The following is an 18,504-nucleotide window of genomic DNA, read 5'->3' on the forward strand; positions in this document are numbered from 1 at the left end:
AGCCAGGACTCAAGCATTACAAAAATGATCCATATAACCTAAAACATTTGTACCCCTTAATATTTTGAGATATGATAAAGAAATGGAAGTCTCCATCTGACTGTGACCTTGCCCTTTCAATCTCCTTCCCCACAGGCAATCATTGTTACTGCTCTCTTGGATATGCTTTTAGCGATATTTTATGAGACTGATGTGGTTCAGAACATGCTACCTCAAAAGATAGAACCTTGGCACATTGAATATTTTAAACTGAAGGAATTAGAGAAACGGCATGTGCAGAAAGGTCTCTCTGATCTTCCCACTGCCCTTCTTCCCTCAAGCAGATCATAAAACCTAGGAGGGATTTTCTGATCTTCCCCTGAAGCAGGGCATAAGACCCCCATGTGAGAGGTGCTCTCCCTATATTCCTCATCTCTGAAGACACAGGGACACAGAGAAGAATCTGAACAAACAGGCCTTGCTGCATTTCTCCTAGTTTATTACTATTAGACCATATTCCTTTTGCCCTATCATATTTCTCCACGACTTTCCATTCTTCATGAAACCTAGCATAAAAATACTCAAATTCAACCATTTTTTGAGTCTTCATTTCCTTATGAAGACTACTATGTCACATAAAACTTGATAGCTTTCCTCCCCTGCAGACAGTATATCCATTCTAGTTTGACCTTGTACATGGGAGGTGACCCATAAGACTTAAAATTTTATCCCGCCACTTCCCTAATACATTTCACAAGATTACCCTGACATTTTTATGAAGAAGCATAAATCCTGGAGTCATTTTGAAGAAGAGCTATGCAAATGTGTATGATAGTATCACTTGTACTACTACATATTCAACAAACATATCTAGCTTCCTTTCTTTATGGTAAAAGAGCTGGAGTCAAAATCCCTGGCTAGGACTAAAAAGAAACCAAACCACGCTACACTTAGAGCACATTCCTCATGTGAATTGTAAGAATCCTTGAAAATTTATGACCATGGTCTGCATTAAGCTCCAGAATATTTATGAATATATTAGAATTACCAGAAGCACAGAGAAGACATTGAGAGCTTCCTTGCTTAGGAGAGGAAGAGGACCTATTTAACGGTCAAAGGGGTTTCCACAAGAGATAGTGACATCATCACACAGAAGCTGAATGACCATGTGGCATAAATATTGTAGAAGACAGTCAAATAACAGCTGAGAGCCTAGGTGGTAGGACCTTTCAGCCCTTTCCACTCTAAGATTCTATGACTATGGGCCTTTTCACATGCTTATGTATATTTCAGGGTAGAATTACCTCTTTTCGTCTATCTTTTCTCTCCAGCGCTTTGAGGATTGTGTGTACCTATGAGAAAGAATTGAAAGTATGATGAAAAGGGGAAATGATCTCAGCTTACAAACAATAAAAGAAAAACAGCACTATATGATGGATTATTAACAGTATAGGAGATGAAGGGCTGTGAATTCATTGATGTTGGCACCCAAAGTTATGATACCTGCATCTCTCTCTTTCCTCAATCACTGTATTACTACTACTAATTAGAATATATTATTGAATTAGCTTACCTCCATTTCTTTTCCAATAAATCTTTACCAAATATGTTAGGTGGAACTTTTAGAGTTGCAGTCAAAGATTGCTTGAATAAATCAGCTAGGTGGGCTGCAACTTTAAACATAGATGCATTAAACTTTTATCCCCACTTATTAATAGAACAACACACAATAAGTACCTGATTATTTATTTGAGATGATTTTTAAGAGCTATATTTAATCTGTCAAATGTTTATTCAGGATTTTCCTGACCAAGTTCTAATACAATAGTAAATTAGACTACTTTTATAAAATGTCCTACTAGAAAACACATTACATTTATAATCAAAATGTAAAATGCAGTGACACTTCATTTATCTCAGATCATTAGGGGAGGCAGTTTTCCACTTAATTGAATTTCTTCATATTTGAAATAGCAAATCTAACTGTCATATTAAAATTATTTTTCTAAATATTTACCTGCTTCATGAATCTAAGGACATGAATATTTAATGATTGTTTGATAATTTGGGCAGTGATTCTCAGAGTTTATTCACAGAACATGGTCTCAGTGGGATGCCAACAAAAGATTAAAAAAAAAAATACTTCCATGTTCCATGGTTATATGCTTGGGAAACACTGATTTATATAAGGTAGAATATATTTCATTACCGTAGGACTTTTCTGCTTCCTTAATTAGTTAATAAACGTTGTGATTCTAAAAGACTAAGACAATATGTAGTGTTGTCCAAACTTATTCTAGTAAAAAACTCTTTTTTGATGGAAGCTTGTCATAGACTAGTGTTTTAGGAACTACTTTGGGGAAATGTTGACTTAGGATCACCATTATTCATGTCAGGAACTATGGAAGAGGCTATTTACCTCTTGAATCTGTTTGTTTAAAATATATATTTAGTTTGTATTTCACTATTGGGCATCCTCTGTGGTTACCTTTATTGTGCCTATTTCCTTGTGCCAGAGGTTATAAATTCAAATGCTATAGGGTAGGATTGCCAGAAAGTATAGAGCACCCAGTTAAATTTGAATTTCAGCTAGATAATTTTCTAGTGTAAGTATGTCCCAGGCTATATTTGGGACATACTTTGTTGTAGTTTGTTTAGTGTTGCTAAAAAGGAATACCTGAGGCTGAGTAATTTATAAAGAAAAGAAGTTTATTAGGCTTGCGGTTCTGCAGGCTGTGTAAGAAGTGTGGTTCTATTGTTTACCTCTGGGGAGGGCTTCGGGCTGCTTCCACTCTTGGTGGAAGGTGAAGTGGAGCCGCTGTGCACAAAGATTACATGGTGAGAGAGGAAGCAAGGGTGGGGGCTGGTGGGGAGAGTTGCTAGGCTCTTTTTAACAACCAGCTCTTGCAGGAACTAATAAAGCCAAAACTCACTATCTCCAGGAAGGTACTGAGCCACTCTTGAGGGATCCACCCAAATACCTCCTCATTAGGCCCTATCTCCAACACTGGGGATCAAATTTCAGCATGAGATTTGGAGGGGTCAAATATCCATGTTGTTTATCTAAAATTCAAATTTAACTGAGACTTCTGTATTTTTATTCACTAAATTTGACAATCCTACCACAGGAACTGCCCAGGTAAAAGAGTGACAAGACTGTAAGGACAGAGAGACATTGGGGGTTGTGATGGGTTCTTCTGTGATAGTCATTCTAAAGGGACAGATGCTAATTACCTTCAGCCAAATGCCACTGTGTGGTAATGTGACGTTTCAAGAGAAGAAAGATCTAGACAAACAGCAACAAAAACAACTATACGAGCAAACATTGTGGAAGATACACAAAATACATCCTGTGGGCTCAATGAAGCCCTGGTTGCCAGTTTATGACCTTTGGCATATGGCAAATAACATAAAATAAAATAAAACAAAACCCCACCAAATTCCATACTGCATGTTTGTTGTGAACTGTGAAACCACATAACCATGTTTGTTGGGGCTGTGTATATACCAAATGAATACTCTTTGAATGAGGTCTAAGAGTGAACTGCTTGTGCTACACATAGTATAAGTCAATGCAAGGTTTTTTGGTGCTAACTTTGTAGTTGCCCAAAGTTCTGTGTGTGTGTGTGGTGGGGGGGTTGTTTGTTGGTTGACTGTTTCCTTCCCACATCTTAGCTATGCTCTAAATAGTTGAGGTTAACATAAAAGTCAAATGTCAACATTTTTCACTCAACAGATAAAAAAGTTCAAGATGAATTCAAGGCAATCACAGTTTTCAAGGATCTCATAACTCAGGCAGAATAATACAGGCAGAATAAACCATTACAACACAACATGGCCAGTACAAGAACAGAGTGACAGAACTTGGTGCTTTGTTATCAGATAAGAGAATGACTACAAAGTGTATTTAAGATCATTCCTTTGAAATTTGTAAATATATTACAAAAAAATATTAAATGCTAGTTACCTTCAGTAACATGACTTTTTGTAGTTTCCTCCATTTTAGGGAAAGACTGAAATGAAGATAGAATTACTTAATGATGATGATTATATTATATACAAAACTCAGTTTGTTTAGAAGCATTCTTTATATGTTCAAATTGATCTTTTGTAAGGATTACTATAAAATGAAATAGTTTTTTTTTTTTTTTTTGAGACAGAGTCTCACTTTGTTGCCCAGGCTAGAGTGAGTGCCGTGGGGTCAGCCTAGCTCACAGCAACCTCAAACTCCTGGCTGGGCTCAAGCAATCCTCCTGCCTCAGCCTCCCTAGTAGCTGGGACTACAGGCATGCGCCACCATGCCCGGCTAATTTTTTCTCTATATATTAGTTGGCCAATTAATCTCTTTCTATTTATAGTAGAGACGGTGTCTCGCTCTTGCTCAGGCTGGTTTCGAACTCCTGACCTTGAGCAATCCACAGGCCTCGGCCTCCCAGAGTGCTAGGATTACAGGCGTGAGCCACCGCACCTGGCCCGAAATAGATTTTTAATACCAATATAAAATTGATTTTTAAGTCCTTCCTTTCATGTAACAAATTTCTAAAAATGGAAATCATTTTAAGTTGTAGAAATTCCTCTTCTTCCTATTTCATTCATTAATTCACCCAGCATTTCAATGAATAACAATCTCTTCTGAAAACAATAAAAATTTTTATTTAAGGGCCTTCAAAATTATTTTTGATCAAAGGAAGAGCCTAAAAGGAATTAATATTTAGAAAATTCAATATATAAAGAAATGCAGATTTCCACAGATATTAGAAATTATGATGAGGGAGCAAATGCTTTGAAGAAACAGCTATTCTTTATAATATTTTGTCTTGAAGTATCTCATATTGAAACAATAGTAACAACACATACAGAAACCATTTTCTCACCATAACCAGCTTGAGGAGATCAGCAGCATTGCCCCTCTCCTCCTCTGTTCTGGAATCTTTAACTGTCATTTCCTGTAACTCCTCTTCTTTCTTTAGAATATGGTTTATATAATTCTAGATCAGCAGAATAAAATAAATCGATTAAAACAGGGAATAAGGTAGAGACACCAAAATAGTCAACATCAACTTGAAATATTGATTAAGAATATACAAATTCACAATGCTCAACAATCAATGAGTCAAGCAATCCAGAAAGCCTTTTCCTTAACATGTTAATATACAAAGGCCTGAAAAGTCTGAAAGCAAAGCATTAGGGGCCATAGGATAGAACTATATGGGGGCCTTGGAGAGTCCCTGCTACTAACTCTGTGCTTCAGTGTCCTCATCAATAAAATGGACAGAGTTGGGTTAGATGATTTCTAGGATCCTTTCAGGCATAGTCTTTATTATTTTTACCTGTGAATGAAATTTGCCTAGTCCATGCCTTTGCTTCCAAGAGAAATATACTTAATTTTTTCCATAAGTATTTGATCCATCTTCGTAAATAATGATCCCTTTCTCTATGTCAGGTGCCGAGTATATAACCATAAACAAAATACATAAAATCCCTGTTCTAAGGGAGTTAACAAACTAGAGTGAGACATTATCAGATATGCTCACACAATTACTACATATTTACAAATTCTTAGGCCACTTCCAAAGCCAACAATCCTTTTCATCTATAGACACGTATTAGGTTAATGTGTGATTCTTTTTCTAGCAGTCACTAGACCAGTTTTCTATATAGCGAGAAAGATGGAGGACTCCATATAGCAATCACATATAAAAGTTTCTTACATTCTCAGTGTCTTTGGGGACTCTTTAATTTCTATACCTTTATGCCTGTGCATATGCTAAAAAAATTTCTATACCTTATGGGAACCATTGAGTATTTTCTACCTCTCAATCTTCTACTCTCTGGAATATTGACATTCTTGTGCTGCACTAGATAAATATTGGTAGAATTATGTAATTTCAAGTTCCTCAGAAAACCAAGAGCAACAATTGCCCTGTTTCTGATTCTTTTGGGTCAGGTTATCTGCATTCCATTACCTTAAGGGAAACCTGCAGCCCCAGTTTCACTTCATCCTTTATGACCTCGTGCTGAATGAACTGGCGCATCTGTAGCACCTTGGGACCCTTGAGTATAGGTGCTGGGGCATTCACTAGCTGCTGGGTCCCAATGCAAAGGCCCTTCCAAATCTGAGTGCCAAATGGAGGTCCTGGAGTTTTTCTCTGTTAACAAAACAAAGCAAAAGTACCACCAAAGAAATAAGAATGTTTGATTTATTTTATTTTATTTATTTATTATTTTACTCAATACTTATTATGTGGATAGCTATATCAGGAAGCACCTGTTAGGGATACAATGGTGAAACAAAGGATACTTAGCCTTATAATGTTCTGCAAATGTAAGGAAAACTGACAATAAAATTGAGCAAGCTTTCCTCTTTCCGTGTGTTACCAAGAATCTGGATATTTTAAAAATCCCCAAATCATTCTATAGATCTAGACTGCCTTTGAGCTCATTCTGGATTAAGCATGCCTCCAGAATCTTCTCAGGATCTTGGGGGCAGAAATGTCTGTCTTACAATGAACTTACATCTCTATGTTATATTTGTAATTGATTTTCAGGAATGATGTGCTTTGATGACTTATGTCCTGAAGTGTGCCTGACGTGCTTCAATTTTAAAAGGCACGGCCAGTGACAACCATGCAGGGGCTTGTTGGGGCTGGCCACTCCTGTCAGGTGTGGTTCATAACATAAGAGTTTCAGAGGAAGAGAATAAAATTCCTTCATTAATCTTAGATGTGGCATAGCCTTTGTCATCATGTAGTACTTTCAACTTGGATATAGCCTTAGTGAGCCATGTGGTCACAATGGTGTGATCTCCTCATTTTCAGAGAAGGAAATGGAGATCCAGTGTGACTTGTCTCTAATACACATTAGTAAGTGGTAGAACCAGGACTAGAAGTCACCTCCATCTCATCATGTAGATTACAGCCACCAAATTAAACCACAGGGATAGAAGGTCTTTGTTATCTTAAGTATTCATCATCTGTGCTCTTGCTATTACAAGATTTAGTGTAGGGCAGCAAAAATCATCATAACTCAAAAACATTATCCTCTTTGCTTAACATTAGTATCTCTCTATGATCTCATTATCCATATCTTCATTGATTTAATAATTTAACATCTTACAATATGCTTGACATACTATATAAATTGCTTGCAAAATAAAATGGCAAATCTGGCAAGATGCAGGACTTCATGATTCTTGCCCAAGATATTTTCTTTCATTCTTTAAAAAAACTTTAGGAGGGGCTTCTCTAATCAGACATAATTACGATGTTTACTTTCTAACATTACAATTGCAAATCCATACGTAATCTTTCACATTATTCTTATATGCTCAGTTTGTGCATTTTTAATATGTGAAGGGGGAGGGAAGGATCTAAAATTATGTGTTAAAACTAACAGATAAGAAATGATAGGGGTGAAGATTTCCATATGGCATCATATCAGGAATTCCATGATGGGAGAGGTGTAACCTGGGTTACTTGTAAAGGATATTATCATATTATAGGAAGATGTTCAAGCCTGCAATATAGGATAAAAGAAATAAAACTGAATTAGCTAGCCAGGAATATTACTCTCAAATGTTACTGCCACATCTACAAATGTTAGGATATTCAAACATAAAACTCCTTGAGCCCATTAACAATTTAAATAAGGATGAAAATATATGAATACATGGGGGAAGACCTGGGACTCCAGTCCATTGATAGATGCATATGAAATAAAGTGACTTTTCAGCAGAAAATGTATACCTCAACTGCAGGAAATGTTTCCCATGACCTTGAACGGAGATTAGGAGGAACAATTGTATCTAATTCCTTCTTCGTTAGCCATGGTGATGCTTCATGAAAAGGGCGAAGGACCGTGATGCTCAGGGTACCTGGTTCAAAAAGAATTATCAGAAGACCATTCACCCATCAAAATTATTCTGAGAAATTCAATGTGCATTCCTTAAATTCAACAAACACTTTTTGAATTGCCTTCTACATGAAAGTTAAGCAAGACACAGTGAGTATGCTTAAGGACCTTACAATCTAACAAGAAAGATGAGGTTTTTAGTCACTGTAGCAACTAGAGACTTGGTTTAGATCACCTAGAAGTATTCATTGACACCTCACTGTCCCTCAACAACCATACCCAAGTCCTGTCAGCTCTACCAATAAATGTTTTTAAATTAATTAATTTATTTTATTTTTTAACTTAGGAAATAGCAAAACACATTAAAATTTCTTGAGTTCATCTGCATCTTCTCTCTCCATGGACCCTACATTAGATCATGTGCCTCAGAAAGATCCTGTTCTAGACTATAGGAACAAATGGCATTTCTACCCATGTGTACTCTGTAAATGAATCTCCCTCTGCAGTCAGGGTGACTGATATGTTAATCCACAATTAAAACTCTTTCTTGACATCCCATTCTCATGAGATAAAACTGAGTCCTTAACATTTTATTGCCCCTGCCTCAACTTGCACCATTTTCCCCCTCTGTGCTTCAGCTACTTTCACCATTTCCCCCCCTTCTCCAATGCTTTATGCTTCCTTCTTTATGTTTTCTTTTCTGAGAAAGCTCTCCTCCTTACCTTAATTAACCCCTACCTATCCACTAGCTCTTGGCTCAAGTGTCTTCAGGGAAGTCTTCTAAGCTACATCAGGCTCCTCTATTAGATTCTCTCATAGAACCATGCTCCTTTCCTTCATAGACCTCATCCCAATTTATAATCATACAGTTATTTGGGCAGCTATATAATTAACACCTGTCTCTACCATTAAACTGTAAGCTCCATGGAAGCAGGGTCCATTCCTGTTTTAGCTCATCATTGTATTCCTAATTCTTAGCCCAGCCAGTGTTTGTCACATGGTGGTTGCCAAGTAGATGTTAGTTAAGTGACTGACTAACAAAGCAATTTGAGATGAATTCTTATTCTCACACAGTTCCACACATGCACTGTGTAGCTAGTTAGAGCCCCCAACTCAGTATATTCACAAAGAGCATGCTATATTAAATCATACATATACCCTAAAAGATATGAGGACACAGAGATACAGGCATATTCATAAATGTACACAAAATATACCCTCTAAAACAGAGAAAAAATAAAAAGAAATACATACATAAACTTAGGCATAGTACATAGGTTTGTACATAGAGAACATGTAGGTGTTTATCTATATTTAAATAGACATATTACATATGTTGATAACTCTTATTTAATGCAGTATGTATCTCTAACCTTTAGCCATGCACCAATTTCTTTGAAATTGATGAAAATGACATAAATACCCAATGAATATAGCTTATATAACATCATATATTTCAGGTTAGCATTATAACTCACATATCAAATGTACTTTCTTATTGTATTCAATTTAATCAATTCTTCAAAATGACAAAAATGAACTTACAAGAGGTATCTCACTAGTCTTTGGATTTTCTTACCAAAATGAACTAAGTTCATAAAAAAGAACCTTTGGTACATTCCTAAACACAGATAAATATATGCTTATAGGTAGGAGAGGGATACATGCAAAACATAGGTTAATGCTCAGATATCTCTTGATATGTACAAAAATTCAAGTAGTTATATACATAGGTCAACATGAGCAGGTGGAAAGTAGAGTAGAAAAGTGAGCAAGGTAGAAAAAGTAGAGAAGGTAACATGAGGGTGGATTGGATAGTAAGAAGGATGAGAGTTGGTGAAGGGACACAAAGCATTCCAGACAGTGTGGGTTCTTACCTGGCTGTTCCTGCACTGGTTCCTGGAGAACAAGAGTAGTTGATTCTCCATATGCCAATGATAAGTATTCTTCTATGTCACTGTCTCGAAGAAGTTCCACTCCTGATCCATCAGCATAGATGACAAAAAACCTATTTAAAGAAATAAAAATGTAATCATTTGAAATATTCAGTTAAAATGCTTCTTGAACTTAGAATTGAAAGTAAAAGTCATGGTATTATTATCATTTTACCTGGGGACATGTTCACCATAGATTTGCTGATGATTCTTTTGAAGGTGAATGTATGATAAACTATCATAGCCCTCATTTTTTACATTTAAATCATCTTCCATTTTTTCATCAGGTAATATTGTTGATGAACTACCATCAGCCATGACCTAAGGGACAAAGTATATAAGCAATTCAAAGAAAAAAAAAACCTATAATGCTTACATTTCTGCTGATCCAATTTGAGGAAGCAGGTGATCTTTTGGTATACTCAGAAAATCAGAGATGCTTATCGGGAAGGTATTGTTTGCTAAGCATAGATTGCATTAATAAAAGTAAAAAGCAGCACAACTCTACTTATAAGCCATACTGAGAATGGGAAAACAAACGTTCAAGGGAGGAAACTCAAAACCTTATATTATGAGAATTAGTTCAAGGAATTGGTAATTTAAATATGGAGGAACAGGTACTCATGTCACAGGTGTCTTGAAATAGTGAAAGCACCATCCATGGAAGAGGATTATACTCTCAGATTCTAAGCACAGACTTAAGAATCGTCGATAGAATACACAGGGAAACAGATTTAGTATCAATATGAGAAAAAACGCTCTAGCCCTTTATACTGTCCAAATATGGCAAGGCTCTCTCTAGGCAGGAGAGTGGTTCAGGCTGCAAGACAATGCCCAGAAGAAGTATCAATGCCTGGAAAAATGCTTGGCCTAGACAACCCAGGCATTTCACCCTAGATGGTTTTGAGCTTTAAATTTCTACTTCAATTTGTCGTAAGTTGAAATTTGTCAGCTTGAACTCATGCTGTGAAATCTCAGTTACTTGGCAAAGAGAAAATAAGCTAGATCGGGGTCTGTCTGCAGACGAAAACAAGTTAGGAATTCTGTGGTATGACACCAAATGTAAAAAATAACTTCATACTCATGAGCCAATGGACAGAATTCCACTGTTGGGTGAAAGTGAAAATATATATAATTGCTTATAGTTGGCAGTTGGCAAATCTGTTTTTGTCAAGGGCCACATAGTAAATATTTTAGAGTTTTCAGACCATACATTCTCTGTTGCAACTACTCAAGTCTGGCATTATTATGCAAAAGTAGCCACAGACAGTATATATACAAATGAATATGGCTGTGTTCCAGCAAGACCTTATATAATAACACTGAAATTTGAATTTCCTATGATTTTATGTGTCATGAAATGTTGTTCTTCTTTTGTTTTTGAAAAATCATTTAAAAATGTACAAAACCATTTTTAGGTCATGGGCCATCTATGAACAAGTGGCCATGGTTAGCCAATGTCCAGCCTATAGGTAAGGGAATAGTTGTGGTGTTTAAAGACAGAGAACCAGAAGATAGAGTAGCTACCATAGAACAGTATTTCTCCAGACTTCCCACCTTCCCACTTCTACTCTACCAGGTATTTCTCACCACGGACTCTCTGCCTACTCAAACAAACTTACCTGCTGCCTTGTGTTTGCTCCCACTTTAACCTGGGTATAGACCATTCTCATACTATTCTTTTTATTGGCATTATTTTTAGATGTCTGCTAATGTTTCTTCCTTTCTGTTCTAATTATTTATTTGGCTTTAACATTTCTACTATGCCATCCCCTATGGAATTACACTTAAGAATAAAAAATATATATATATTGACAATCATCGCTGCTTGCCCAAGGTATTGGCAGTAAGTGGGTAACTAATCCCAAGGCAACTAAGGTAAAAATCTACATGGAAGCTGTTTGGTGTGAAATATCTCAAAAGCAAAGTCACAGGCTCTCTCTAAATACTAAAGATGAACTTTACCTGAAAAGTGTTTCCCTCAGGATCCAGAACCTCACAGACAACCTCTGAAGTGTGCTTCATGATGTACTTGCTGGCTCTCAGCTGCTCACGCTTTTGGAAAGGATGGTATATATCACTGCTTGATTCATGGCAATAGATAGCGGAACAATCTCTATCAATGTGAAGAGAGCCTGTGTTTGGAGGTAACACCTGAAAGGGTAACAGAAAGAGAGACATTTTAAAAATGTTCTTGTTCAATTTGGCAGACTTGGGAAATCATTTTAAGAAAAAGAATATTCATAGATAGATCCTAGTCACAAACTGTCTTTCCAGGAAGAAACCATTACCCAAGAAAAGGCTCAAGGTTTGGGAAGGACTACTTGATAAGGAGGCAAACTGAATGATTAAGACATGATTTCTCTTGTGCCCTCACATTTTACCCACTCACTTTAATATGTCTTCTAAGTAATTGTCTTGAGTGCTCTTATTTCCAATATTTAGTATATTTTAACCAAGGTAAACATAAGTAGTCCTATCAAAAATGTTTGGGTTCCTTTGTGTTCTTGGATAAGAAAAATCTCCAAAAGGGTCAAAAGCCATGGGATAAATGCTCTTAGAAGCTATTATTTGTCCTCACTCCTCTGGGGGCTGGCATAATCCTTAAGTAATAGCTTTTATGTAATGGCTTCTGGTTCAGAGCGACTCTTTTCTGAAATATAATTCATATACCATAAATCCACCCTTTAAAATGTATAATTTAGTAGTTTTTAGTACGTGAAACAACTTATAGAACTTCCAGAACATTTTTATCACCTCCAAAAGAAACCCAGATCCCATTAGCAGTCCGTCTATCTCACCTTTGCCCCTGGGCCTTGGAAAACACTAATCTACTATCTCTGTAGAGTTATCTATTCTAGACGTTTCATATAATGGGAGCATGTACTATGTGGCCTTTTTCTGGCTTCTTTCAGTTAGCATAATGTTTTCAAGGTTCATTCATGTTGTAGCATATATCAGTATTGCATTCACTTTTGTGGATAAATAATATTCTATCGTATGGCTTTATCACATTTTGCTTATCCACTCATGAGTTGATAATACCTTTGAGTTTTCAATTTTGCTGTTATTAAAAATGCTGCAATTAATATTGTTTACCAGTTTTTGTGTAGATGTATATTTTAATTTCTCTTGGCTATATATTTAGGAGTGGAATTCCTGGATCATATGACAACTATGTTCACTTTTTGAGGAACTGCCAAACTGTTTTCCAAAGCAACTGCATGATTATAAATTCTCACCAGCGATGTATGAGGGTTTCAATTTCTTCACATCCTTGTCAACACTGTGATTGTCTGTCTTTTTGATTACAGTCAAATAGTGGGTATGAAGTGGTATCTCATTGTTGTTTGATATACATCTCCCTAATGACTAATGATGTTGAGCATCTTTTCATGGCTTATTTGCCATATATATATATATCTTCTTTAGAAAAAATTCAAATCTTTTGCTCATTTTTAAATTCGGTTACTAGTCTTTTAATTGAATTGTAGGAATACTTTATATATTCTGTATACAAGAGCATTAGCAGCTATATGATTTTCAAACAATATCTTTTATTCTATAGTTTATCTTTTCACTTTCTTGGTGGTGTCTTTTGAATCACAAACTTTTTCTGATTTTGATAAAGCTTGTGCATTTCATATCATATCTAGGAAACCATTGCATAATCTACGGACATGAAAACTTGCACCTATGTTTTCTTTCATCTCTCACTTGCAGCGCACTTTTCTTGCCCCATAATAATCTACAATAAAGAAGGAGAAGGATAGCATTATCAGGCGAGATGAGAGGAATAAACTGGCTTCAGCAACTTTCACAATAACAAATGTTTGTGAGATTTTTGTCCATCATCTTCTGGCTTTGAGCTCTTAGTATGTCATGACATTGTATGTGATATCTTGGGTCTTATGTCTCTTCTCCAGCAAGTGAAAAAGTGAAGGCAAACCCTTCCAAGATTACAGGGACTGCAGGCTGACACAGGGTGGCTGTGTTTATTAAGGAAATGCAGGGAGGTGGGAAGAGGTGCTAACAGTGCTCTTCCTTAAACTTCCAAGGACAAGACTTTGCTTCAGCTGGGAAAACTGTCCTTCAAGGACTACACAGACCATGTGCTCCCTCCTGTTCTGCTGCAACATTAAGTAGAGGAGGGATGACTGAAAATCGGAGGCATGGAGAAGAAGAATGAGGGTCCAGGTGGCAGGAGGTGAAGCTAGCCTGGTAGGCACAGAACAAGATCATCTAAGTGCTTCTAACACCCACCATGCCTAGCACATAAGAGATCCTCAACAAACACATTTTAGTTTATAACCTTTATCCAAAACTTTGTAAAATAAAGAGGGGAATGTTTTTTCTGGAATGGACTATAAAAAAAAGATGAGTAATTAAGAGTCTGAGAAGTATATTCTAAGATCAGGCGAGAAAAGAAAGCAAAAGTAATATGTATTGCAGGTATTTTCACCCCTCCAAAGGAGTGAGGTTTCTTAGCCAAATGGACACTTATCTTTGACACTTCTTACTTTCCTCCTAGACTTACCTGGTATGTTCCCTGTGGTTTTGCAATAATAGACGTTCCATCCCCAAAGGTGGCACAGCAGCTAGTGTCCTCACAGTTGGTGATAATAGTGGCATAGTTTGAGTTTTCTATCCGCATACACTTTACCTGCCTGGTGAAAGTCTGAGGACCTTGGAAGTAAACACAAGGTGAGCAGATATGATAGGATGCATACATTGATAAACAGACCCCAGCCTGTTGATTGCACTGCTGCCTCCTGGCTATCTAGATTCCCCATGGAAAAAATACAATTGGAAAGGAGAGGCTCAGTGCCAAGAACTCCACAGGGCTGAAATATGGCCTACTCTCCTTGTCAATTCAGAATAATGCTTTCAGGGTAAATCTTCCTGCTTAATTTAGTATACTGCCTTATTACTAGTCTTTTTATTTGGAGAAATTGAAAACATCTGATTTTTCAATTTGAAAAATTAAAAAGCATAAAATATAATTTAATCATTCATGTATTCATCAGTCAAAATTTATGCTAGTTACTATTTTGCCATATTTGCTTCAATATTTTTAATATGTATATAAGAGAAAGGTTATAGATCAAGTTGAAGCTTCTCCTTATGCTTAGGTTTATTTCTCTCCTGCAATCCATTTTTATGGTTTTATAAAATATATGTAACAAGAACAATATATAATCTTTTTGGCTTTAAATTTATATAAATTACACATGACCTTATGTCATTATATAATTGTATAATTACTGTATTCTATCACTCTACACTTGCATGTTTCAAGACCTCTAGTCACCTTAAGATATATGTGTGTCTAGATATATTTACATGTGTGTGTGATTTCTATTAACCATTATATAGTATTCCTTTATAGGAATATGCCACATTTTACTTTTGTATTCTGCCATTGATGGACATATATGTTTTCCCAATATTTTAATATTTTACTCAGCATTGCAAGTAGCACCCCTGTACCTGTTTCCTTGTACAAATGTCTAAGAATGTCTCTCTTTATATAAGTAAAAATAAAGTTAGTACATCATAATATGATATGCATGATTTTATGGGGGCATGGGAAATATAGGTCAAAGGGTATAAAATTGTAATTATGTAAGATGAATAAGTCTAGGGATCTAACGTACCACATGAAGACTACAGTCAATAATATTGTATAATGAAAATTTTCTAAGAGTATAGATTTTAAGTAACTATGTGCAGTGGTGGACATGCTAGTTTACTTGACTTTAGTAATCATTTCACTATATATATGGATATCACAACATCATGTGGCACAACCTAAATATGTACAATAAAGAAAACTTTGACATGTAGGAAAAAGGAGTCAGGGAATAATTTGTCTTTAAAAATATTGTTTAAATTTAGGTTAGGAAGAGCAGTAGGCTTTTAAATTCTTTGAGCAAGTTCCAGCAGCTGTAGCTTCCTTTTCTCTTACACCACTTTTCTAACAATGAGAGACATGCTCAGACTTGAAGAAAGACCTATCTGAGTTTACCTACTTGTGCAAATTACATGCCTTGAAGATTAAAGTAACAGGTGTGAGAGCTAATATCCAGGACAGATGAATCATGATTATTAGATTTTAGTTGCCACCAGTCAGGATCATGAATCTCTAGTGGTACCATCCAGGAACCAACTAGAGCTGCGATCACTCTCCTCCCTATTAAGGATAAATATCATAATAAAAAGTCCTACTGCATTCCCATATTCATTGCAGCATGATTAACAACAGCCAAGACTTGGAATCAATCTATGTGTCCATCAGTGGAAAAATGGATAAAGAAAATGTGGTAAATATATGCAGTAGAATATTATTCAGCCTTAAAAATGAAGGAAATCCTGTCATTTGCAACAACATGGATGAACCTGGAGGTTCATTATGTTAAGTGAAATAAGCCAGGCACAGCAAGACAAATACTGTACAATCTCACTCATGTGGAATCTAAACAAGTTGAATTCATAGAAGTAGAGAATAGAATGGTGGCTACCAGGGGCTTCAGGCATTGGGGGTGGAGGAGATGTTGGTCAAAGGATACAAAATATCAATTAGATAAGAGGAATAAGTTCAAGAGATCTATAGCACCACATGGTGACTATAATAAAGAATAATATATTTTAAAAATTACTAAGAGGACAGATTTAAGCATTCTTGTTGCAGCAGTGTGTACAGCTAATTCGTTTGACTGGGCAAAGAACCGAGTGGCACATGAAGAATCGGAGAACAGCCTTTATTCCTTCCCAGCAGGCTCAGCACACCTAGTGTTACAGCTCTCTTTGTGTCTTCCGATGTTCTTACCCTTCTGCTCCCTCTGCTCCTGCATTTATACCCTTGGTAGGGCTCAAAAAGTGTCCAATCAACTATAAGCTTTAACATCCAATCAACCACAAGCTTTAACATCCAATCAAAAACAGTGGGATTCAAAAATTACCCAATCAGAATCACACAAGCAGTGTGGCCGGAAACAGGCAGCCGCACGTGGGCTGGGGGCATTCCGGCACACGGTGTTGGGGCGGCACCCGGCACACAGGGTCAGAGCAGCATGCGGGGCTCCAGGTGGCTCTCTGCCACGGCCTGGCCCCAGCAGCGTGCCCTCCAACTGTCCATGCGCAGCACTGGCCCGCGGAGATGCGGAGCTACAGGGAGGCGGCAAATGGCCATCTCCCGGCACCCGACATTTTCCACGTCATTCTCACCACTAAAAATAATGTGTGTGAGGTAATGCATAAGTTAATTAACATGATTGAGTCATTCCACAGCATATATATGTGTTACAAAACCTCATTTTCATGATAAATATATCCAATTTTTTATTAATTGAAATAATTAAATTATAAACAAGACAAATAGCAAACTGATGATGATAATAACAATAACAAATGTTCCTTAAGGCCCTACTTTGGATTGCATGAGTGTTCTTTGGTTGGTTTGGTTGGCTGACTTCATCAAAAATTCTTGGTTTTTTTTTTTTTTTGAGACTGTGTCTCCCTCTGTCACCAGGACTAGAGTGCAGTGGCGTCAGCCTAGCTCACAGCAACCTCAAACTCCTGGGCTCAAGTAATCTTTCTGCCTCAGCCTCCCAAGTAGCTGGGACTACAGGCATGTGCCACCACATCTGGCTAATTTTTTCCATTTTTATGAGAGATGGGATCTTGCTCTTGCTCAGGCTGGTCTTGAACTCTTGAGCTCAAGCAAATCCTCCCACTTTGGCCTCCCAAGGAGTGCTAGGATTACAAATGTGAGCCACCACACCCAGCTTAAAAATTCTTCTTATGTGTGTGTTTAGCAATCAGTGAAGATTCTATCTACCATTTGCTTAAGAGTTATAAAATACTGTCATGTACTTGAAAAATAAAACTTACTTATGTCTTGATAATCTGGAGGAATAATATGATCTTCATAAACTTGATAAAAGGTTGTAATTCTGGTACCATCAGCATGATCCACTATCCGAGTACCATCTTTCTTTTCAACAATGATCACTTTGTCTTCCCGAGTTGTCATAACCTGAATACGTAAAGGCAGAGCATAATCATTTGGACAGATGGTTAATTCCAAGTGCTCATTTTTATGCCCATTGAATACAAAGATGGCATCATCAAAATCCTGGTTATTTATTTACAAGTGAAAGTTTTATCTCACTCACCTGATCTAACCTTTACAACAATCCCGGGAGTCAGGTAGTGGTACCCCCATTTTACAGATGAGGAAATTTTGGCTTGGAGAAGTTAAGAAACTTGCACAAGGTCACTCAACAAGTAAGGGCATATTTGTAAATGAAGAGTTAATATGTGGACTGGGTTGACCCAGAAAATAACCATAGGCCCTGTTTGCTTGGAAACTGCAAAGTAATGATAGATATGGCATGCTGTGGCTGCCTTGTTGTGAAACCCCTGCTCCGCAGGACTACTCTGGATGAGGTGAGCTACAAGATGGCCTGCAGGTTTCAGGTCTACAGTCATCAGAACCGTACTTGAGAATTGGTGGGGGAGAGAGGACTCAGTGTCTCTGTGTCAAGTTGATCCTCACATGCATGTGCTCCTGTCTGCAGTTGCCACGCATGCCTATGTAAGCTGAGGGGTACACAAAGCTATGTACATGGGTTGCTGCTGGATCACTCAGTTGGATAAGGATGGTGTCCTGATCTTGCTGTATTTCCTGTCTTCTATGCTTCCCTAAAGCTGAATAAATATAGTGGTAGATGAAAGA

At 37.0% G+C, this 18,504-nt stretch overlaps 1 protein-coding gene across 2 annotated transcripts in view; it reads right to left on the bottom strand.

Moving 5' to 3' along the window:
* SPAG17 (sperm associated antigen 17) overlaps nucleotides 1–18,504 on the bottom strand; it is a 226,566-nt gene that overhangs the window by 37,423 nt on the left and 170,639 nt on the right. For both annotated transcript variants that reach the window (XM_076000014.1, XM_012761835.3), the window contains 11 exons: nucleotides 17,658–17,802; nucleotides 14,302–14,450; nucleotides 11,730–11,918; nucleotides 9,940–10,085; nucleotides 9,708–9,838; nucleotides 7,725–7,852; nucleotides 5,946–6,128; nucleotides 4,854–4,967; nucleotides 3,947–3,992; nucleotides 1,553–1,652; nucleotides 1,284–1,331 (listed from right to left, as the gene is read on the bottom strand). In XM_076000014.1, the coding sequence (XP_075856129.1) occupies nucleotides 1,284–1,331; nucleotides 1,553–1,652; nucleotides 3,947–3,992; nucleotides 4,854–4,967; nucleotides 5,946–6,128; nucleotides 7,725–7,852; nucleotides 9,708–9,838; nucleotides 9,940–10,085; nucleotides 11,730–11,918; nucleotides 14,302–14,450; nucleotides 17,658–17,802 (1,379 nt within the window). The remainder of the gene's footprint in view (nucleotides 1–1,283; nucleotides 1,332–1,552; nucleotides 1,653–3,946; nucleotides 3,993–4,853; nucleotides 4,968–5,945; nucleotides 6,129–7,724; nucleotides 7,853–9,707; nucleotides 9,839–9,939; nucleotides 10,086–11,729; nucleotides 11,919–14,301; nucleotides 14,451–17,657; nucleotides 17,803–18,504) is intronic.

This window comes from Microcebus murinus, chromosome 2, assembly GCF_040939455.1.
Source record: "Microcebus murinus isolate Inina chromosome 2, M.murinus_Inina_mat1.0, whole genome shotgun sequence".
Lineage (NCBI taxonomy): Eukaryota > Metazoa > Chordata > Mammalia > Primates > Cheirogaleidae > Microcebus > Microcebus murinus.